Raw genomic sequence first — 23,401 nt, forward strand, 5'->3', positions numbered from 1 at the left:
TAATGCCAAATTTTGTGGTCAATACTACTCAATAGTAGCCACTACACTATACTAGAAGGAAAGCCTTGCAGTACTAAGTTGTAATCTGCATGTATTGGAGAACGTCCTTACCACATTGACATGCATTTTGAAAGTGTATTCGTCAGGATGTGTCAAAAGAGGCAATACAGTATCCATGGCGAAGAAACAAAACAACTCCAGCCCAGGCCCCAGGTGATGGATTGGGCAGAATCAGGAGTTCAGGATAAGGTTGGGATGCCATAGGGGAACCTCAAAGAGCGACTTGAAAACTCTAACCCCGTGTTTGTAGTCGCTAAAATCCCTGTGTCCCTGTCATTTGTATACCTTGGGCTTCAATATACCTGACATCTATCTTTAACAATGCCTACAAAGTACCAGTCATGTCGCATCCTAACTCTCTTCAGTTTAGTATTAGGAAAATGGCTAGATCCAAGAATAACTGATGACGAGCTTCATACTTCTAACATGCTGAAACAATTTCCTAACTCACATATGGCAATGAACGTATTAGAAGATAATATCACTAAGAATCCGACCGCAACAGTCCCTTGATTTATTTCGTCTGAGTTATAAATTGAAAAGACTTTATATTGAGTACTTACAGTAATACAGTGGTTTGGGTGATTTCTGTTGGAGGTTTGTTTAGAAACTTTGATGCTTTTCTGTAGTTTCTGTAATAGCGTGTGCATTTCTAAACTATTATTTTATCTTACGATAACCTGTTCCATGTTTTTCTCGAGGAAGTGAATGTCAAATTGTCTGATGACTCTGATCCCCGTCAATCCAGATCAAAACCTCATATATATAGCAGACGTATGAGTCTGTAACCCAAATACAACAGATATTTCTACTGGGCTGAACATTCATTACTACAGTTTTCCATCTTCTCTAATTTCTTTTGTATAATCGAGGACAACTTAAAACTCCTTTTTCACTTGTTCTGAACAAAATTTGAAATAGTCTCAAGTCTTTTAATATATTTCCTCCATTACTGAAACATACAATGATCATATATGAATGGCTGATATTTTACGTTGGTGACCCCACTGAACTCCTGCTCTGACGATGGAGGATAATTGTTTTCTCCCTCAGACTAAACAACCCTTTAAACCTTTCTTCAAGGCAGTTTCATCCAAGTTCCTTCCTATGAAAACAAGCTTGTTTACCCTTTTTTCATCAGGACCCCATGTTTTGCCTGGGCATCCATCTAAAGTTGACTGCACCCCCTGAAAGAAAAGCAAGAAAGTAGGGACTAGAGTCAGGTCTAAATCAGAATTACATGAATGCTGAGACGGAAGAGAGCAAGACACCGAATCTGTTGCTCTCATAGCTACTGTGTAATCCAAAAAGGCTGGCAAACAATAATACTCAACGTCAGATGATAATAATTTCTAACCATTTGAGTGGTTTTAACTGCCACTTTTTCTTGTTTTTTCATTTTTTCTTTGCTCCGTAAAGTGAAATTTCATTAGTAAGGGGAAAGAACTTGAGTTATAAGTGCCACGATTCTTATGTCATCAGTCTAGTTGAAAGAACTTGATTTATAGCAAAGGGCCATGTGTCAAACCTGGAAGACATAACGTTCATCAGAATCATTTAAAGATAAAATCCCCTTCATGCGGTACAAGTCCTCGCCCTTTTCCTCAATCACTCTATAAAGCCAATCGTCAACCTACATGTAGATGCAAAATATACAAGTTCAGATACAATAATTAAAAAGCTCCAGAAAACAAAAACAAACAAACCACCAAAACAAAATTTTCACAAAATAATTTCGCGAGTAGTGGCAGTCATATTATTGTGATTATATATGTATGGGTGGGACATAATAATGGATTAGGATCCAATAAATCAAGCTTGAACACTACTACACAAAATCTTTTTTCCAGTAATAATGGAAGGAAAATTTACTCAATCTAAGCTCATAATCTATTTGTCGTTCGAAGGCTCTTTGGGTCTGAACACTAGGCTAAGCACTTCGTTTTCATTGATCCTTCTTGTGAACTCATACTACAGCCAAAGAAATACATTCATATCACTTTAAGACGCACAGTCAAAATTACCATCCGGCAACGAAAGAGTAAAATTTGGAACATCAATTAGGAGCTGCGGCAATTTACTGGCTCCTAAGTTTACTTAAGCAAGGATTTGGTAACTATTAGGGGCCTTCACGGCATTGATTGTGCAGTAAGCATCTTAATATTTGGAAACACAAAACCTCAAGGAAGTTCACATTGCCAATGACATTGAAGTAATCAAGTAAGTGCATCTATATTAAAAGAGCAGATGCATACCTCCTCAAGATCAAGGGCTCCTTCACAAACTATACTGACACTAGATACTGCAGAATCATGTGAATGGTCGTGCTTGTGATGATCTGTTAGAAGAAAAGACCAATAAGAGTGAAAACAGAAAATTCAGACAAATACAAGATTCAAGTATTTGCATGCCAGAAAGAAGCAGCATGTAGTATATAATATGTACAGCTAAGCTTCTGGAGACAAAGTAATAAGAAGCAGCCCAAGTAGATAGTCCATTATCAAGCACTTCACAGATACATACATATTACTTTTATTTATTTTTCAGGGAGGAGCAAAACTGGAAATATATAAACCGGGTGGGCGGGCCAAAATAGGCTTGTTTAGTCCCAGACACTATATTGAATTCCACAATACTTTATATATTGGCATGTCTCCCTGTATTACGGCACCTGTTCAGTCTTGAGGACCAGCAGATCATCTCTAACAATATGTCAATATATGAGCTCAGTCGATGAGAGAGAAATTTAGATGGCCCGTATGAAGGGATGAAGGCATGAAGCATATAGCAAGGAAAACAACTGAGCTGTTAGGACGTGAAATGGGCCCACCAGAGACGACTTTATGTAAACACAAAAATGGCAATAAGGTTTCTCTTCAATTTGGGTTCCTCTTCTTTACCTTTTCCTATTCTTCATTTTTTTCCTTTTCTCAAAGTAGCTTTATGCAAATAAACAAAGAGTATGAACGATTTCCTGTAAATGTTACCATCTAAATCTAACATTATAAGATGAGACTTTTTATTAGCTTACTTATTTAATATAATACCCTAAACCATCTTTTGAATCCAGGTGGAACCATTTTACGTCCTCACAGGTCTAATGTTTTCTGTTCCGCACCTAATAAATAAAACCTTTTCTTTCAAATATACCCAAACAAAAACTGTCGAACGTATTCTCAGATATTACTTTATGCACACACTTCTTACAACACAACAGGAAAGTGGTAGTAACAGGAAGGAACAAAAGAAGTATCATTTAAAATTGCATACAGCTTCTACAGTACAATAAAATAATAATAATTACCATGCCCAGCCTTGTGCTGTTGGTTTCCATCCACATGAACTTCAGACTCGACTCTGAAAACACATACACATGTAAACATCTTAGGCATACGAAAACGACATGCTTTCACCAGAAATATCAGAGACAGAGTTCCATTTGTTCAGCAATGAATAATAAAACCAGGTCATAATGCAGGAAACTCAGCCAACCTATCAAGATCATATCCACCCACACCTAGAACAAAGTCCAGGTCAACAGCTCCAAATTTAGCTTCCTTGATATGTGCCATCCCATTGATATCCTGAACCAATCGTAAAATATGAAAGACAGAGGAAACTGAAGCTAGAAACCGAATGTCATGTTTAACCTTAAAACAGCATACATGGAAAAGCAGTAAACCATACCGTGATTTTCTTTCTCAGGGTTTCCAGCTCGACCTCTGTCACCAAATCTATCTGTAAAGTGGTTAAAATTGGTGGATCAAACCATGGACAGAATGGAAGGAGATAAGCAAGACACAAAAAGGAAAACTAAGAGAACAAAGAAGTCGGAGATATTTCTAAGCAAAGGGAAGACGCTAACTTCTTTAATAGGAGCGTTCTTACCTTGTTCAATATGATACGATCAGCATACGCTACTTGTTCTACGGCCTCATTCACCACAAACCTTGGTTTCACTTCATTTAAGCGCTGCATGGAATGCTTACAGTCAACTAAAGTAACAACACCATCAAGTTTCACATACTTTGAAACCAGTTCATCGGTACAGAATGTTTCAATGACAGGAGCAGGCTTTGCAAGACCTGTGAAAGGAAAAAACCAAGGGTAGTCTAATTATTCTCAACTCAAACTTGTCAAGGCCTTACAAAGTTACAAGACTAATTTGTACTTCAATACAAAGTCCACTTGACAAAAGAAAAATAGAGCAATATCAAAATATAAACCAAAAGAGAGTTTAAGGGTAAAATGCATATGCTAAAACTAATAGAGAATATACACATCACAATGCTTGAACCGGACTCAAAGATAATTTTGTAACCTTCAACTTTGGCATGATCTAAATACTTCTATGAGAATAATTTTCTTCTCGCACCTGAATTAGAAGTTTTGGGAACAAGCTGTGAGAGTGTGAGTGCATGGGCTGATCTAAACTCAGTGTAACCAACTACCACTCCTTGTAAGTTCTACTAAAACAATTAGAATCGAATAGGTGTTATTCCACATGTCAGCTTTCAACTCATGCAATTGCATAAGCATGGAAGACACTAACCAACATTGTGTGTACTACAATGTGGTAACAATTAGACATAAGGGAGGAATAGAGGACACTTAATATTTAATCAGCAATTCCATATCTATTCTATGATCACGCCTTTATTACAACATGTAGTATGATACTATGATGACACATTCATGCCAAATTTTACATTTGTTATGTGTGCAAAAGTGTGAAACTAAACCTTCAGGAAAAAGGAAACCATACCTGTTGTTTCTATAACAATATGATCAATCTGGTCTCTTTTCTTCTTACCCAACTCCAAAAGCATTTTGACAAGATCTCCTCTTACAGTACAACACAAGCATCCATTATTAACCATTAAAATATCCTCAGCCACAGACGAGTGGCTAGCAACTAATGAACCATCAATATCCACCTCCCCAAACTGAAAAGTTGTAAAAACATACAATATAAAAAGTATCTCCAACACATACATATCGCGAACCGTAAAGTAAAAACCAAAACTTGTGTTTTGTACCTCATTTTCTATGACGGCAATCCTCTTCCCATGTTGAGAAGTCAATATATGATTCAAAAGAGTCGTCTGCAATTATGACATTAAAGTAAAAAAGTAATGTAACAGAAATTTCCGACAAAGAAATAAATATCGACCCACGGCATATGAAAAAAATCATACCAGACCTTTCCAGAGCCAAGAAAGCCAGTAATTACAGTAGCAGGAACTCTAGTATCGACAGTTGGCGAAGTGACTTCTGAGGCTTCGTTTTTATATCTGGGACTTGAACAAGTAACCATGCTTCTTGAAACAAGTGAGTGTAGGGTTTTAATACATTGAGAAAATGCTGGTGATGAAATGAATTGAGAACTAATTGATCTTCTTGCTGCCAACAACTTTGTTGTAGCCATTTCTTTGTTCTACTGTTAAACCCTAGAATGTTGTTTTCAGAGGTTTTAGAAATTTTTAGACCCTTTTATTTCTCACTTTAACGAAACAAAGCCCATAATAAAAGCCTCGATATTAGGCCCGATTTAACTGTTATTTTATCGAAACAAGGCCCACGATATAGGCCCAGTTCATTTGATTCCTGTTGGAAATGTTGAGTCCCACTGCCATCCCTGGCGTGCTAGTTGGTGATTTGTAGCCCATGTGAAATTGAAACGTGCCCCTCTTTCTTTTTGGCTTAGTAGACCAGAGAAAAAGTCACTAACTCACTATATATTACACAGCATAAAATGAACAATTTAGAAGGCTATACAAGTTTGAGATGGCTATAAAATCTTTGCTCTTCCATAGAGCGTACAAAAATCCAGTCCATTGAGGCGAATAGTGGCAGTGCTCCACTTTTAGATTCTAGAAACCAAGGAGCACCTAAGCTGCCTTCGAAGGATCTTCCCTGCTGGTGACTTGGGGATGGAGTGTGTAAACACTACCTTTCTCACCTTCTTATGTGGTGCCACCTGAAACGGAATGTTAAGCATTGTTACGTCACAAATACAAAGAGAAATGCTCTGTCCTGCACTGAATATGTTCCATAAATGAAGAAGCCACGACACACGAAAAGTTACTAGGTCTAAAGGAATACCTGGCGTGCTGCAAAGTCCATCACATCTTCTTGTGAAAGCTTGCTCCCAGGCTTCTTGATAACAAACGCAACTGGTATCTCCCCAGCTTCATCATCTGTATAGCTAAATACAAAAAGGTTTACTAATCAGACGAAAAGCATATTAGTGTCGAACTCAAAATAAATAATTACTTCATAGACTGAAGGTTAATGCAAGCGAAAACTCAACAGGATTCTTACCCCGTAATTGCAACGTCAAGTATTTCTGGATGTGACATTAGTACAGCTTCTATATCAGCAGGAGCAATCTGCAACATAATATTGCTGATATTTAAGAAATTGGAATCTGTGTCTGGAGTATAAAGATGTTGAATGAGAGAGAATGTGCTTCTAATGCACGAAAAACAAACTAACAAAATTGAATTACAAAAATGCATAGGTTTTTAACCCTTAAACCAATGAAATGGTCCTTGATCCTCTCCACAAAAACATGTTAAAGTCAATGGAACTCCCAATTATAAACATGCTTATAGAGGGAGGATTGGCGCCAATTTAGAGATATAATTCCATTTCACATCAAGAACTCCAACAGATTCGTCCAAAGGTGCAGCATCATAACAAAGGTTCAAAGGTGCAATATCGATCAAAATCGTCAACAAGCCCAAATGTCCAATCAAGTTGAGTTATGATAATAGTATAATAACTTTTATTTTGTTAATTACTCAAGTTGGTTTACTCATACAGCAAGTTCCGTTCTTTGTATAATAATGTCAATAGCCTGAGAATCTAGATACTAATCAAAAAGAGTAGACTTAATCCAAGTTTAGTGGCAAAACTGCACATAGCGTAATATTTTAACTCTGGCGACTTGTTACAATCCAGTACTACTCATTTGTATGAGCTCATTAATGCAATTTTATTTGCTTTCATTAGATGTGTTCATTATCTAATTCAAGAAAATAATGACGCACCTGAAACCCCTTGTATTTGATCATCTCTTTCAAGCGATCCAAAATATACAAGTAACCATCACCATCAAAGTGGACAATATCACCAGTGTGAAGCCAACCATCTTTATCAACAGCAGATTTGGTTGCATCTGCCTCTTTTAGGTAGCCTGGAAAGAATCTACATGAACTGATTATCTTTAAAACTTGACAGAAGTATATAGGTAGAACCGTAGAAGAAACTCCTAATTGCTATTATGGTACGGAGTGCATATCCTTTGAGATCCAGTGAAAAAAGCAGGTACTTTGTCCTGTTTCACTGCATATCCAGTTCAGTATCTTCAATTCCTTAACTTTTTCCCACTTACCTTTCATAACACCAGGTCCTTTTAACCAAAGCTCACCACTATTGCCTGGAGGCATACAAGAACCAGAGTTCCAATTAACAACTTTAGCCTGCATGTTTGGTGCGAGAAGTCCCACTGACGTATACTTCCTGAATTTTCCTTTATTCAAGCCACGTGTTCCTACTGCAGTGGACTCAGACATGCCATAGCCCTGAAAATATATAATGATTTGATATTGAGACTGTATGCAACGATCACTCACTTATAAATGTTCAATGGAATCACATCTTAGGCAATTTTTATATTTTTTTTCTAAATTAGCAAATTGTATTAAAGAAAATCATATGTTTACAAAGGTGTGTTGATAGCTACCTCATTCAAATCTGAAATATGTAGCTACAGGAGATTCCCAGTTGGGGACCTAAGTAGAATCCCTCCCTATTCATATCTAAGCATAGATTGAAAAAGAACTACTGAAAGCTTTTAATTCAAAAAAAAAACTACTGAAAGCTTTTGAATAGTTTATAATGAAAAATCATGTCAACTCTGCTGGCGCATAAAGATAGAACCTGACAACCAAATTCCTTTCTAACATCAAATAATGCACTATGCTGCAATTTGGCGTTAGGCTATCTGGTTTCTTGTTAAAAACAGAAAAGTCAACCTTGTAAGTTCTAACTAATAATAGGGATACCAAGTCCAAACATATATTAAATATAGTGACACGTAAAGTAGTCTTAGTTTATTAGCAACTAACAATTCCATCAAAGGCTTGCAAGTTGTTTAATACTTTGTTTTGTGTCACACAGGTAACAAAGAATATAGTTTTGACAGAACAACACTTGAAAAGCTAAGGATGAGTCCAACACAGATTTTGAAGTATCGCGTTAAATTGGGAGTATTGGGTCATATAACAACTATTGAATTTTCTGCAATGTAAAAGAAATTACAGCACATGATTTGTGAAGGACTTTAATGAAGAGAGTACCTTTTGAGATGAGAAGCTTTATTATCAACTTCTCGCAGAACGAAATTAGCACAATGTACTAAGAAACAACTGATGACACACTTCTTCAAAAAAAAAACCTCAGTCACTTCAAGTATTTTACTCACCTCTAAGGCTCTAACTCAAACATATTATTTGCAAAATTTTGACCGGTTTAAGCTTCTCCAAACTATAGTGTATTGAGATGTGCTGCAAATCGTGTTTTTTAAACTCTAAGCCTTTTTATACTACCTAACTAACATTGCATAGAAGTAAAAGAAGATCTATTCCAATACAACAAAAGCTTTCAAATTACAAATCACGGAAAGATAGTTCAAAATTTAAGCAATCTAAAGTAATACTTATAATTGACGAAGAATGGTTCGCTTCACCTGAATGAAATCCACACCAGGAAAACTCTGAAGGAAGTCATGTATAATCTTCATACTCAAAGGAGCTGCTCCACTTGAAACTTGTTTCAAACTACCCGCATCACACCTACCTAGAGCCTTTGCCCTTGTCAACGCCATCAATATTGGGGGAACAATTGGCAAGTGTGTGACTTTATAGCGATCAATAGCTCTAACCATTTCATCTCCATTAAACTTCCTCATAACCACAATAGTAGACCCCAAAGACAACAACCCCAGTGCGAAAAGCGATAGACCGTAAACATGGAACATCGGTATAGCAGCTAAATACACGTTTTCTAAAATTGGGAAGTTCTCATTATGTAACAAAGCTTCAAACCTCACAAAAAGCTCAACAGCAGCAATCAAATTCCCATGAGATAACACCACTCCTTTACTAACACCAGAAGTCCCCGACGAATAAAGTATAGCAGCTGTATCTTGCTGATGAATTACAGGCCTAACCGCAGTTTGGGGACGGCTCGAAACAAGTCTATTGAAACAATCAAACTCAGGCATTTCAAATTCAAATTCGACAAAGTTTTGAACATTTGGTACTCTCACAACTCTAACATTCATGCCCAAACTCTCAATTTTCTTAACATTCTCACTTTCAGTAAACACAAGAGTAGCATTACAATCAAGAATCTGTTTCTTAATCTCATTAGTACTACTAAAAGGATTTATAGTAGTCGCGATTGCGCCCATCGACAAAACACCCAAGAACACAACAGGGAAGAAAACGGTATTAGGCAAAAGAATCAAAACAACTTCTTTTTGAGGAATCCCAATATCTTGGAGACCTGAAGCTAAGGAATATACCATTTCTTGTAGTTTTAAGTAAGAAAGTGAGTAACCTGAAGAAGAATCAATAAGTGCTGAAACACCATTATGTTTATGTGAGAAAATAAAGGAAACAATATCAAGAAATGGTGTTTCAGGAAGTTGAATGGTTTTAAACATGCTGTTATAGATACCTGTTTCTGGACAAAACCAGTTTGAAACAGAGCTTTGGACCTTGTTACTGCTGGTTTCATTATCAGGGATGGTTTTGAGATTCAAGTTGTTGGAGAGAAGTGATGCCATTGAAGTGGAAGAGTGAGAGAAGTGGAGTTGTTTTTTCTTCTTGTTTTCCTTTTATAGCCAAAAATTAGTTTCAGTCTTTTTAGAAGAATAAGAAACGACAAATGTTTGCTTTTGCAGGAAGTTTCATTATGTTTTTGTAATCCAGCATTCTAGCTATACAAAGCTGCGACAAACTCTGTAGTTGGATATTAGTCTAGGCGTGCTATTCTATTTTAGGAGTATTTATTTTAGAGTATCTACTTCCTCTTTTGTTTTGTTGACACAAATAATGGGAAAAATTTAGTATGTGGGGTTTTTATTATGTGGGCATATGGGTCCAATAATAGATTGTCATGTGTCACATATTAACCTTAGTTAATCCATAGTTAGTGAGAGATTTAGCTATAACTAGCCATTTGGCCCGGCCTGTGGCCGGACTTGCTACATAGATAGCTAAAAACTCAAAAGCCTAAAATCCACTTGAATAAATAATATATTTATATTGATAGAACGGGGTGATGTGGCTTCTTGGGAGCATTCTCACCAAAGTTGAGAATTATTGGTTTTTCAAAATCATCAAATACTTGATAAGATCAGTGTCAAAGACATACAGTTGCAAAAATCTAGGTTTGCTACCAGGTGTTGGTAAGAGGCTCCCTATTCTGTGATAAATAGAACCCCCGTGCACGATATGAAAAAACACCATCCTTACCACTTGCAATTTTTTAATCCAGGTAAACACCCATCGAAATAAATGAAAAAAATATGATTGTAAGAACGTATATTTTCTCTAAATGTTGTCCACATTCATCTTGATCAAGAAACAACTATTTTACTTCATTAGGTGTTGTTGGGCTTGGAAGATTTATGTTTCATGAATAAATAGTTTTGCTCCACAATATTGACAAATAATCGGAGTGGGTATCATGTAAGGGGTGAAGTTATGATCCAGAATGAATCCTCTCACGCATCTATAAAACCCTTTGATAATCCTAGAAGTTTGTGTTGACACTTTACGCGTACACAATGTATTTGAGCTTTGATTAATTGTAGTGAACTAAGTAACAAAACGTACATAGACTGTGTTAGCAAACTATAAAGACCAACATGCATTAAATTATAATGTAGATAATTAATAGAGAAAAATTTGTACCTCTAGTTGTAACATTGTGTAATATGTTTGTAGCTTGAGAACTCTTATTCCTTGCTTGCCCGGCGAATATGTGAAAAGACGATCCTCGATAGGATTTGTAGAATTGTTGTTCAATCCTATTGAGATTTTTTTTTTTTGAAATGTATATATCTATTATAATGAAAGCAATGGTTGAACTTCCATATGAGGTTTAAAAAAGATAGGAAACATTAGAAAATTTCAATATTTATTTGAGACATGACTATATCTAATATGGACTTCTCATGTTGTTCAAAGGAAAAGCTGGGGATCTAAAAAGGCTAATAGAAAAAGAAATTGATAACTTATACCACAGTTAATTTGACAAACACATAAACGCCCAACTCATTGAGAACATGATAAAGTTAAGAAGAAATAGATATAAAAATTCAATGCCAGATAAATTAACACAATATAAAATATGATCTACTTCAACACGCATACCTTACATACATAGATTGGATGCACTTATTTGCAAGACATTTTTTTAAAAAGAGAATAGAGTAATGAAGAAAAAGATAATAAAGTAACCGATAAAAAATTGAAGTGTCAGAGCTTAGGGATTCAGGGAAGCAAGCACTGAAACGAAAAGGCAAACTTCGCTAATTTGATATATTGATATCAATATAATAATATTATAGAGACACAATGTTAGACACCAAACAGTTCCAAAGTTAATGGCATTATATAGTTCGCAAATAACAACGACATATACTAAATGAAAACAGATCAAGACACTATGTAACAGATGCGCCCTTTTAAAGTTAACATAGTGCATACATAATCGGGTGAATATTCGCGAGATACACATACACACACAAACACAAAGTGCAATGGAGAATCAAATGAACTACAATTCTAAAAATAATACCAGATAGAATAACGAAAAAAAAAAAGACATGACTATACAAAATAAGATACATAAATACTTAACCTTTAAAAAAATAATCCTAAAGGTTTTAAGCCGGGCTAAAAACTCATGATCACAATAAAATTATTAATGGAAGTTAATATTCTGACTTTTTACACGTTACAATAAGTACTGTTACTTCAAAGTGCTACACAATTGAATGAGCAAATTGTAATTACAAACATCAGACACGCATGCAGGAGATTCGAGAATAAGAAGAAGAACTTCATTGATATCAATTTTAACGAGCTCAATGCCACGCGCACGCGTTGATCTGCATCTTTGTTATCAAAGAAGCCTTGGGAAGAGCACCCTTCACTTGCTTGACTTCGGAACCAACAACGTCCCTCTTTGTGTGGGCATCATCCTTCTCAAAGAAACCTTCAGGAAGAGGATCCTTCACTTGCTTGATTTCTGAACCATCCACCTTTTTGGTAAGTCACAAAATCCATATTGGCAAAGGAGCCATCAGGAAGAGTTCTGTCCATTTGCTTGACATTAGAACCATCAATAGTTGTTGTTGCATCGACATGCCATCAAAGAAGCCTTCAAGAAGAGAACCCGACTCTCGTGTTAGTACTCGCTTTTGCGTTGTGGATTTGGAATGGATAGACGGATTACTTCCCCTTCTCCCTGTTGCAACAACCGCAATAGATGGTTCCTTTATCCGGTTTTTCGATGTAAGTGGTTTCACGAAGTCGAAGAAAAACTTTTTGATTTTCCATGAACCATTTCGAAGAAACAACATCGAAGGACTTGAGGCCGAGAGTGCCGGTTCAATCTTCTCTCCAATACCTACTCCTATAATTTTCAACTATTCGGTGATTAAAATAACACAACTGTCAATGATAGTTACATACCATATCGAATGAATGAAAAAAAAAAAGACAACCAAAAAGGCGTTCAGGGCTAACAAAGAAGTAGAGAGCTCACTAACACCAGTATAGTACTCTAGTCTTAAAGAAAATGTCTTGTTTTCTGTTTTGTCATATCGATTAGGGCTATAAAAATGACCCGATACCCGAAAAAACCATATTTGGAGAGAGAAAACAGAAGTCCAATCCAGTTTTAGGGTGTTGATGACGAAAAAATCATTCAGAGAAGGAAACTTAAATCATTTGTTTTACCAGTTTTCTGCCTTTTCGTTCCATTTGTATCAAAAAAAAGTCTGGCTGGCGTAAATGATGGTCATGCTTTTTAGGTAGTAACTCTACGGGGAGGCTCGGATTTCACGATATTTTGCGCTTGTCCCGCTTTAACTTTGTACGAAATCACCTGTGCAAATTCAACCATTAATAGTTGTTGTTGCATCGATATCCATGCCATCAAAGAAGCCTTCGGAAGAGAACCCCGACTCTGTGTTAAATCTTGTTAAGGCGTTGTGATTTGGAATGGATAGACGGATTACTTCCCCTTCTCCCCTGTTGCAACAACTACAATAGATGGTTCCTTTATGTGGTTTTTCGATGCAAGTGGCTTCCGAAGTCGAAGCAAAACTTTTGATTTTCCATGAACCATTTATGAAGAAACAAAGATCCAAGGACTTGACGGAACCCCCGAGAGTGCGGTTCAATCTTCTCTCCAATTACCTAATCCTATAATTTTCAACTATTCGATTGATTAAAATAACACAATCTGTCAATGATAGTTACATACCATATCGAATGAATGAAAAAAAAAGGACAACTAAAAAGGTGTTCATGGCTAACAAAGAAGTAGAGAGCTCACTAACACCGATATAGATCAGTAGTCCTAAAGAAAATGTTTTGTTTTCTGTTTTGTCATATCGATTAGAGCTATAAAGGATGACCCGATACCCGAAAAAACCATATTTGGAGAGAGAAACCAAAAGTCCAATCTAGTTTTAGGGTGTTGATGACGAAAAAATCATTCAAAGAAGGAAACTTAAATCATTTGTTTTACCAGTTTTCTGCCTTTTCGTTTCATTCATTATCAAAAAGTATCTTTGGGCAGATAGAGATGATGGTCGTGCTTTAGGTAGTAACTCTACAGGAGGCTCAGATTTCCTGATAGTCTGCGCTTGTCCTGGTTTAACTTTGTATTCTGAAATCACATGTGCAAATTCGAGGCCTTTGTCAATAAACTTAGCATCTAACTTAAGTATTTAACAGGTATTGGTTCAATATAGTCTTGCATGGAGAAAGAAAGGAATGACACCGTAAAAAACAAATCTTGGACAGTCTCTTATATATTGAAGCAAAAAATAGCCAAAAGTAGGAGGAGGTAGGTTCTGCGCACTTTTTATCGACCTATATATCATAGATGCAATTATAGCTCTTTTAGTAAACATCAGGAGGGTGTCTACACCGAAATGGATAAAAAAATCGAAGTATATATATAATATATGGATATTGTCCCCACTGATTTCAATGAAAAGGACGAAGCATTCTAGCATTCCATCCTTGCATGAGCTTCCTTAGTCATGCAACATGGAAATATCATATTACACCAATTGAAAGTAGATTTCATAATTGAAAAAACAAAACCTTCAAAGTGTTAAAACTCAACCTGATGAGTCGTATTAAAGCTTCTTCTTTGAGTTATAGCCACTTTGACCTATGGAGGTAAAGACATACAATGATACAAACAAAATGATAAATATATGTACACATAAAATTAAATATGGAGAACATGACCAAATTAAGCAAGAACGGAAATGGATACATATGAAGATGACCAAATTAAGCAAGAACGGAAATTAGGGAGGAACTTACAGTGAAACTTCTCGGAAGCCTGTCAAAATATACATTCAATCTTATTCTAAACGTGGCAAAATTATAGTACATTATTATTATAAAACATATAATAATAGAAACATTATTACCTAAACAACTGAGCCTGCAGCTACATAAGCCGCTTCAGATGAACCCTCGTTTAAATAAATGGAATTCAAGTAGGCTGCAATTTTGTTCCTTGTAGAATTACTATGTACTAATTCTATATGTTTGTCTTCCACTTCTTTTCCACTCATAACGTACAACACACCTGTCATAAAACAACAATAAGGTGTGAACTGGGGGGCCTACTTATTATTAGGAATTTAAGGAAACCAAACAAACCTTTGTGTGACTCCAGCTGATTCGAGTTTTGGCCAAATGGATATATGGTTGAATAATAAGAAGCTCAAAAGATTAAATAGAAAACATACTCCATAACTATGTAGACGTAATCGCTATTTTCAAATGCATTATAAAATTGAACAACATTCTCATGGCCCGTTAGAGCTCTCAATATCCTGGCCTTTCGCTTAACATCTTCGACCGCAATAGGAACTATCATCTGCCACCAAATATTATCAGTGATACCAAAATCTAAGATGAAGAGAGCATCAACAACATAAATAACTCATTGACTTGTACAATTACAAAGCCGACCAAATATACAGTGATAGAAATGAGCATAGAAAGGAAAAAGCATTACGAACCATTTTAACAATGGCTTTACTTATTTCTTACCAAAAATCATGAGTTCTGAGCCTTGTGATGCTCCTATCCCCATCATGCCCCATGAAACCCCATCAACAGCATGGGTTCTAGCAAAAACTTTGGTGATCGAGTGATTAATGAACATGAAAACAAAACAACATAAGTTGAAGTTGCTTATCTAGAATTTCTCAAATCAAAAACATAACATCTTTTGGCATTACAATCCAAAACTACAAACCAAGAATTATTCAAGTTGAAGCCTTCATACCGATTCCAGTGATATCGTCTCTGGTACATGTCCACCGGTTTGAAAGAGCTTGAAAAGATCATTAAACTGGCCATGGATGTCACCGCGAAACAAGAATCTGGATGTGGGACGGGTTGCACATTTGACTCTTCAATGAGAATCTCTTTCACCTGAGAAATTAGGGTTTCCACAGTACAAAGAAGCCATAAATGAAAATAAATATGTGGTGGGGACTTTCATGGTTATTTTTCTTCCATTGATATCCAATAAAACCCATTTTCATTATGAGTTTAGATTCTTGGCTGCAACTGTGCATAACCACCGCTATATCTCTATTACACTCTTCACTGCAAAAAAAAAAATATATTAACAGATAAAGTTTGAAGTTTTATTTTAAGGAGAAGAAAGATTATTACCATCGGGTGAAAGCACTTCCATCTTTGGCACGTTTGAGAGAGTTACTGGTACTGTTGGTGTCGGTTTCAGCTTCAACCCTCTTTCTTGTTCTTGGAGGATTCGTCGATCTTGCTCGAGCCATTATTTTTAGAGAGATTTTGAGAGATGGTTTGGAATTTGGAAGTGAGAAAGGGTGAGCAGTTTGTTTAATAAGTTGGGTGAAATGTTTTTGGATTTTGAGTAGCCCAAACAAATGCAGCACTGGTTGGGGAGAAACAGTGCTAGTTCCATTAATGAGCTCTTGCTGAATATTTCATGGTAATGGCGGTGAATAAGAAGTTGTAGGTTTTTTTTTTTTTTTTTTTTTCTGTCTGGTGAAGAGTTTTGTTTTATTATTTTGTTTGGGTTACGAACAATTGAAATCTGCAAAAAATGGCGTATATTTACCTTTTTTAAGAAAAATATGATGTGTCAGTCTCAGAGAAAAAAGAGAGGCTGACGTGGGTCACTGGGAGCATTCTCCACTACTCAGTATTAATGGTCTTTGATGGGAAACTAAATAGGGTGAGTTTTAATTCCAAAATTTTAGGGATATCCCAACAAAAAAGGAAACAAAAATAAATGGGAGGCAAAAAATGAGTACGGGGAGATTTTTTCCCTCTTTTTTGTTCTCTCTCTTCCCGCTCCCTATTTTCCCTCATTCTTTTATCTTAACAAAATCTAGTCACTTATAAAAAAAAACATTGTATTTATTGGCCAAAAATTAATGAAACTTCAGTACCCAAACAAACCAAAGAAAATAAAAATGAGAAAACAATAATGTAATGACAAACAAACTAAATAATTGATCCATTATTAAAGATCGAATGCTAAACATGATGACTATCATGCATGTCCAAAATCGTGAGATGTAGTTCTTGTCGCTTGATCAAAATCATGTTTGTCTAAATGTGGAGTACATCACATTGTTCTTCCTGATATCGCCTTGTTCTTTTCAATTTACTGTATCACATTGGTCGCTAGAGTATAGTTTTGAAAAGTCCAAGTGCCTTGCAGGACCCCTCAATGGATTTGGTCGTGTGACTATGTTTGACGGGTGCTGTGATAGAAGTTCAACAAATCCCTGCATAGACAATATTATTATCACTCTGAAAGGGGAATGGGATGTCTAATACTCAATTATTGTTCAAGACTAACCTGGGGAAAAAGACACGAGTCAGTAAAAGGGAGCAATGACGTGTTTGAAGGATCACTGTGACCATAACTATTATAAAGTCCATGGAAGTTAGATTGAGTTGTATTTTCGAAAAATTGAGGTTCTCGAACAAATCCAGAAGATGATCCACTCCACCCACGTGATATAAATCCATTTGATGGCTCAGTAAGAGATCCAAGAATGACCTTAAAAAAATATACATATCAATGAAAAAGATTAACTAAATGTTCTAGTGTTCTCCAACTTAAACTTCAATAAATAAAAAGTATATATGCAAACCTGTGGAACATGGTCAAGTTTTGAAGATATTAAAGCATAATTCTCACGTTGTTCCAAAGTCTGCCCATTCTTGCCTACAAGAAATAATGTCAAATAGACATGAACAATTGCAATAAAAAACCACATAAACTACAATACATACAAATTAAATATATTAAAGAGTCTTTTTGAGTTATCCCCCCAAAGATATGTTGAGTTTTGTGTTTAACCCCCAAAATTTCAATCATCACAATTAGACCCCCAATCTGTCTCAGAACTCTAAAAATACTGTTTATTTTTTCCATAATACCCAAACTACCCTTTCAAGAAAATTGCAGGAGCAAATTATTTTCCTCCCCAATTAAACATGGCCCACTCCAATAACTTAGATTAAAACCCCCAACTTAGGGTTTTTGAGTTAATTGACCATTCAAGGGTTGATCTGGTTTCATGGACAAGGTCTTGTTTTCTTCTATTAATGAAGATATCTGCATGAAAAGTTCCATTTCAAACAGAAAAACAGTATGAGAATTGCAAATCCTAGATGTTCACCAAACACGTATCATTGAGACTCTTCCATAGTATATCACAAACTGCTTACTTCAGAAATTATATTCTAAATGTACAGTATTATGAAAATGTGACTTGAAAAAGGAATACACGGTCTAAAGACACATGACAGAGAAAGTACAAAAAGAAGATGCAAACAATAACATGCCTGCTTATGGAGTCGTTCTCTCTCTGTTGCTAGTTGCATCACCAGATCTGAAATTGCTGTAGCCGTGATGCTGATCTCCTTTGCAGTTGCTGTTTTGTCATCATCAGCTTGATTCAAAGATATCTCCAAACATTTCATCCTGGTTCTTAGAAATTTCAACTCGTCATTAAGTTCCAAATTAGCTTCTGACAACAAAACACACTTTGCTTCAGCATTCTCAGCCCTACTTTCAGCTTTTGAAACTCTGGATTTTAAATCCTTAATCAAATTTCCCATATCATCAATTGCTGAATACAGCAGACTTTGCTGCTCTTCACTCGCATCTGCAGATTTTGCATGTTGCAACTCAATGTCGGTTTCCCTCAGCTTTTTCTCAAGCAAACTGACTTTCTCCAAGGTGTTACCATGAATCCTTAGTGACTGAAGCTCCTCATTGAGCTCCACATTAGTCTCTGTCAACACTGCACACTTGGCTGCTAAACTCTCTGCCTTTCTCTGCTTTAGCTATATTTCGTTTCAGAATGTCAGTTACTTTTTTCAGTTCACTATGTTCAGAAGCTAAAATGTTCCGTTGCTCCTGACTTTCTTCCATAGAGGCTTTTGTGTTTTGTAGCATAGTTTCCGAATCTTTCAGTTTCTCCTCAAGTGAGTGCATCTTTTCTCTCAAATTAGATGCCTCAGAATCAGCGGTGGCTTTTAAAGTGTTAGTCTGCATAATGAAGGAATTCTCATGTTCTGAACTGCTGGTTTCCACATTCGATAACGAAATTTCTTTCGTTCCAATCTGTTCCATGTTATTTTGAAGCTTTCTTAAATCTCCTTCTCGCTGAAGTGAACCATTCAAATTGAACTTAAGAATTTGGTGGTGCTGCATTATTTCCTTTTGAAATTCCCATAAGTAACTCGGCAGCAATTTCTGCTTCAAATAACCTTCCCAAAACTCCCTCTGCTTCTTCTTCCATCTGAGATAGTTCATGTTCTGCAAAGCATAACTTTTTCTTGAAATACTGATACTGCAATAGAGTAAGCAAAATAAAACCCTAAGTTGGGGTTTTAATCTAAGTTTATTGAAGTGGGCCATGTTTAATTGGGGAGGAAAATAATTTGCTCATGCAATTTTTTCTTATTGAATGGAAAAGGGTAGTTTGGGTATTATGGAAAAAAATGAACATTTTCTTCTTGAGTGTTTTTAGAGCATTACATTTTCGGAGACAGATGTTGGGGTCTAATTGTAGTGTGATTGATGTTAGGATATTTGGGGTTTAAACACAAAACTGATGGTGGAACATATCTTTGGGGGATAACTCAAAAGACTTTTTTTTATTTGGGAGGGTCCCAACATAAAACAACATGATATGGGGGTTGTAATAAGAACAAACACCTAAATAAGTTAATACCAAATAACATACCTAATTAAATGATTAAAACCAAAATAATAACAAATAAATAAATAAAGACTTGTCTATATTTCCACAAACAAATCAACCAAATAAAGAATAAATAAATAAATTTTAACTCTCAAGAAAAGATGGATTGGGTGCACTTCTTAACCAAATCATCATATTTTTTTGACATAATCATCTAAATATTTGTTTAAGTCAATAGATAGATTATCATATGATTTTTTTTTTCTCTATTCAAAATTAATGTAAACTAAAGTGATTAAAAAAATAGAATTTTATGACAAGAAAGAGAGTGAGGGGATTGAGAATGACGAAGATGGATTTTTTGGGTGCCCAACTTATTTTATTTTATTACTTTTATTTATCTTTTTTATTTTATTTTTGTTTAATTTGTTTGTAAAAATATAGGCAAATTTTTTGTTATTTATTTGTTACTATTTCGGGTGTTAGTTATTAATTATTTATTTGTTTCTGTTTTTGTTTTTTTTAAGAGCGCTTCTACTCAGACTCCCTCTATAACTTGGGACCTGTGTTGCATGGGTACGGGACGGAGTGTCTGGTTTGGACATGGGTACGACAATTTGGACACGGCGAGATCTGAGAATTAGGGTATTGTTTTGCTTGTGTCAGAATTGTCAAAAGTGTCCGTGTCCAGTAGGACCGGTCTGCAATCTGAGAGAGAAATTAGGGGGTACCCATGCAACAAAGCTTGGGACTCAATTTCCTAAGTGGCATCCAAATCCCATTTTCTCTTTCCAAAAATAAAAAACCAAACATAGAAACAAAATAATAACAAATAACATACTACTTAAATACTATGGGGTGTTTGGATCCTATTTATTTATTGGAAAAAAAAAATGTTTATTAGTGAAAAAACATTTTTTGAAAAAATAAATGCGTTTGGTCTCTATTTAAAAAAAATAGTTTTTCATCAAAAAATACTTTTTGGTCCCAAAAACTAGTTTTATGATAATTAGGTAAAACTTGTTTTTCAAGTTAAAAAACAGTTTTTCTTTGAAGGAAATTTTTGGGTGCTGAAAGCAAATGAACTACCGATGTTTTAGACTTTAGTACTTTATGCGATATGTCAAAATATCTCAAGAAATATAGTGCGAAATATGGTTTGATAAAATAGTTTTTAAGAAAAATCACAACCAAATATGTTTATTCAAAAACTGTTTGTAGAATAAATATTTTTTTTCATAAAAATGATTTTTAATAAAAAATGATTTTTTGAAAAAATGATAACCAAACACCCACTAAAACTAAAAATAGTAATAAATAAATCAACGAACTTACTAATATTTCCACAAACAAACAAAAAAATCAAATAAATAAAGCAAAAAATCAAAAAGTTTAATTGGGTGTGGCAAACAAATCATCATATTTTACCATCTTCATATTCAGTCACACCATTTTGATATTCACACCATTCATTATCTTCTATGTCTAGTTCATCTACACATTTGTTTAAGTCAATAGAATCATATGATTTTTTGTTCTTTATTCAAAAAGGGTATGTTGTGTGTTGATTTTTTTTTAACAAAGAAAGAGAGAGGGAGTGAAACTTTTTTTGGCGTTGTTGTTATTGTTATTGTTGTGTTTTTTTTTGTTTGTTTTGTGTGTTTTTGTTTTGTTTTGTGTGTGTGTGTGTTCTTTTTTTAATTTTTTATTTCTATGTGCAATATAGGTAAGTTGTTGTTATTTATTTCTTACTATTTTGGGTTTAATTATTTAATTGGGTAAGTTATTACTTATTTATTTGTTTATATTTTTGTTTTTTGTTTTTTGGAAATAGAAATATAATTTGGGTGCCACGTAAGATAAAGAGTCGCTAGGGAGTTATGAAGGGAGTCTAAATAGATTTATTGTTTTTTTAATTATTGGAAAGAGAAATATAATTTGGATGGTCAAGTAAGATATGGAGTCCCTATAGAGTTATTAAAGGAGTCTAAATAGATTTTTTGTTGAGTTTTTCTTTGGCAAAAGAGTTAAAATATTTTATTTTATTTTTAAATTGGGGTATGTCCTATTGTTTTATTGGTGTGGTGTTCTCTATGAGTTCAAGATCATCATCATCGCCGCAAATTACATTTTGAATCTACATCGTTTATACGGTTGTCGATTGGTTCGGATAACCTAATAACTTACCCAAAAAAAACTGGTAAAAAAGCGGTATTGGGTTTGGTAATTTGGTTTAGGTTCGATAATGAGTTCAATTTTAAGTTCCGGATATACAATGGTTTAGTTAGTTCCGAATTTGTCATCCACCAAACCAATATGAACCTGAACCGTTATTAACCCCAACCGATAGGATGACATTGTAGTTGTGGTGTAGCCAAACCCAACATTTTTTTTGGTAACTTAAAAATTGTATTAAAGGAAATGAAAAAATAAATACAGGGAAAAAGAGAATGCACGAATGCATTCCCACACTAAGAAAGCATATGGTAAAATGATATGGAGCCTCCCATTTATATACCCCCCATGGGCAGTGGCGGAGCTAGGGGGGTTAGGGTACGCCCTGGCTCACCCTCAAACTTTCGGGGGAAAAAATATAGTTTTAATGTGCAATTCAATTGCCTCGAACTAAAAACCCATAACCGAAAAAAGAAAAAAGAAAAAAGCACATACACACCGAAACCAAACAAACAAAAACCCCACGTACATACTACATAGTACAGACTACAAACGTTCTCCATTTTGGCTCTTTGCCCTCATTATCAAAAAGTAAAATAAAACCCACGACCCACGTACTCCACTTTTCCTCCCCTATCTCTATTATTCTAATTAGGTATCTATAATTCCTAAAAGTAAGCCTAATATTATTAAATTATTTTTCCTTTTTATCTTTTCATATTGATTCCTAGCTAAACCATGTTTTTTAAATTTCTTGTATTCTTTTTGTAAATTCATTAAACCATATATTTTTATTTAATTTTTTTTTGTGAATATCATTGGTGGTTTATTTTAATTGGTGCAATTTCAATTCAGTTGATTAATGATTTATTTTAATTATTTAAGCATATATGTTAAAGTATTTGATTAAGGGAAAGTCGTTGCCCGCTCAACCCTATTTTTGTATGGCATGTCTTTATCCTAGTGAATCATTTGTTGCTTTCGATAAGCAAAAGTTGATCCATTTGCTCGACTTTATCCCGATGATTTTTCAGTTATAGATTAGATGGAATTAACGGATCAGTTTGAGAATTATATCATTGATGTGCGTTCCGATACTAAGTTTGGTAAAGTAAATGAAATTAGCAAACTAGCCAAAAAAATAGTTGAGACAAAGAAAAATATTGTGTACCCACTTGTTTATTTATTGATTAAGTTGACGCTGATTTTACTTATTGCTAATGCCACCGTAGAGAGGGCATTTTATGTTATGAATATCATAAAAAATCGTCTGCGCAATTGGATGGCGAATGAATGGTTGAATGATTGTTTAATAACATATATTGAAAAAGAAGTTTTTGATAGTATTGATACCAAGTTGATCTTACAACGCTTCTAGAAGATGAAGAAGAATGATGAAAAAGAAGGCCGTCAAAGACAACTATGAACAAGTACTTATTTAGATTGAATTATTTTTTATTTTCTTATTTTTTTATAATATATTTATTGCAATCATTTTATATAATTTTTTATGTTTGAAATATACTTGTTTTTGTGACCGGATTTGAATTTTTAGTTTAAAAAAATAAATAGTGTATTTTTTTTTATATGTTTGGTTTC

The 23,401-nt window shown here is 34.8% G+C and overlaps 2 protein-coding genes and 1 long non-coding RNA gene across 3 annotated transcripts; all 3 read right to left on the minus strand.

Annotated features, from left to right (window-relative positions):
• Positions 1–799: 799 nt before the first annotated feature.
• On the minus strand, positions 800–5,543 carry LOC147512722 (uncharacterized). The gene is made up of 10 exons (XM_086595737.1): positions 5,264–5,543; positions 5,100–5,165; positions 4,826–5,006; positions 3,949–4,145; positions 3,748–3,798; positions 3,553–3,644; positions 3,365–3,417; positions 2,316–2,398; positions 1,589–1,693; positions 800–1,247 (listed from the first exon to the last, which is right to left on the minus strand). Exons 1-10 carry the CDS (start codon positions 5,486–5,488, stop codon positions 1,110–1,112), a joined length of 1,191 nt encoding a protein of 396 aa, XP_086451863.1. The 5' UTR covers positions 5,489–5,543; the 3' UTR covers positions 800–1,109.
• Positions 5,544–5,730: 187 nt separating this feature from the next.
• LOC147512723 (AMP-dependent synthetase and ligase family protein) lies at positions 5,731–10,048 on the minus strand. Its single transcript, XM_086595736.1, has 6 exons — positions 8,816–10,048; positions 7,460–7,649; positions 7,116–7,261; positions 6,385–6,452; positions 6,166–6,268; positions 5,731–6,040 (listed from the first exon to the last, which is right to left on the minus strand). The coding sequence occupies exons 1-6, from the start codon at positions 9,917–9,919 to the stop codon at positions 5,927–5,929; spliced, it is 1,725 nt and encodes a 574-aa protein (XP_086451862.1). The 5' UTR covers positions 9,920–10,048; the 3' UTR covers positions 5,731–5,926.
• Positions 10,049–14,829: 4,781 nt separating this feature from the next.
• On the minus strand, positions 14,830–15,782 carry LOC147512724 (uncharacterized). The gene is made up of 3 exons (XR_015217257.1): positions 15,694–15,782; positions 15,456–15,542; positions 14,830–15,279 (listed from the first exon to the last, which is right to left on the minus strand). It is a non-coding gene; the product is annotated as an uncharacterized LOC147512724 (long non-coding RNA).
• Between the last annotated feature and the right edge of the window lie 7,619 nt (positions 15,783–23,401).

This window comes from Coptis chinensis, chromosome 3 (genome assembly GCF_015680905.1).
Source record: "Coptis chinensis isolate HL-2020 chromosome 3, ASM1568090v1, whole genome shotgun sequence".
NCBI classification, from domain to species: Eukaryota; Viridiplantae; Streptophyta; class Magnoliopsida; order Ranunculales; family Ranunculaceae; genus Coptis; species Coptis chinensis.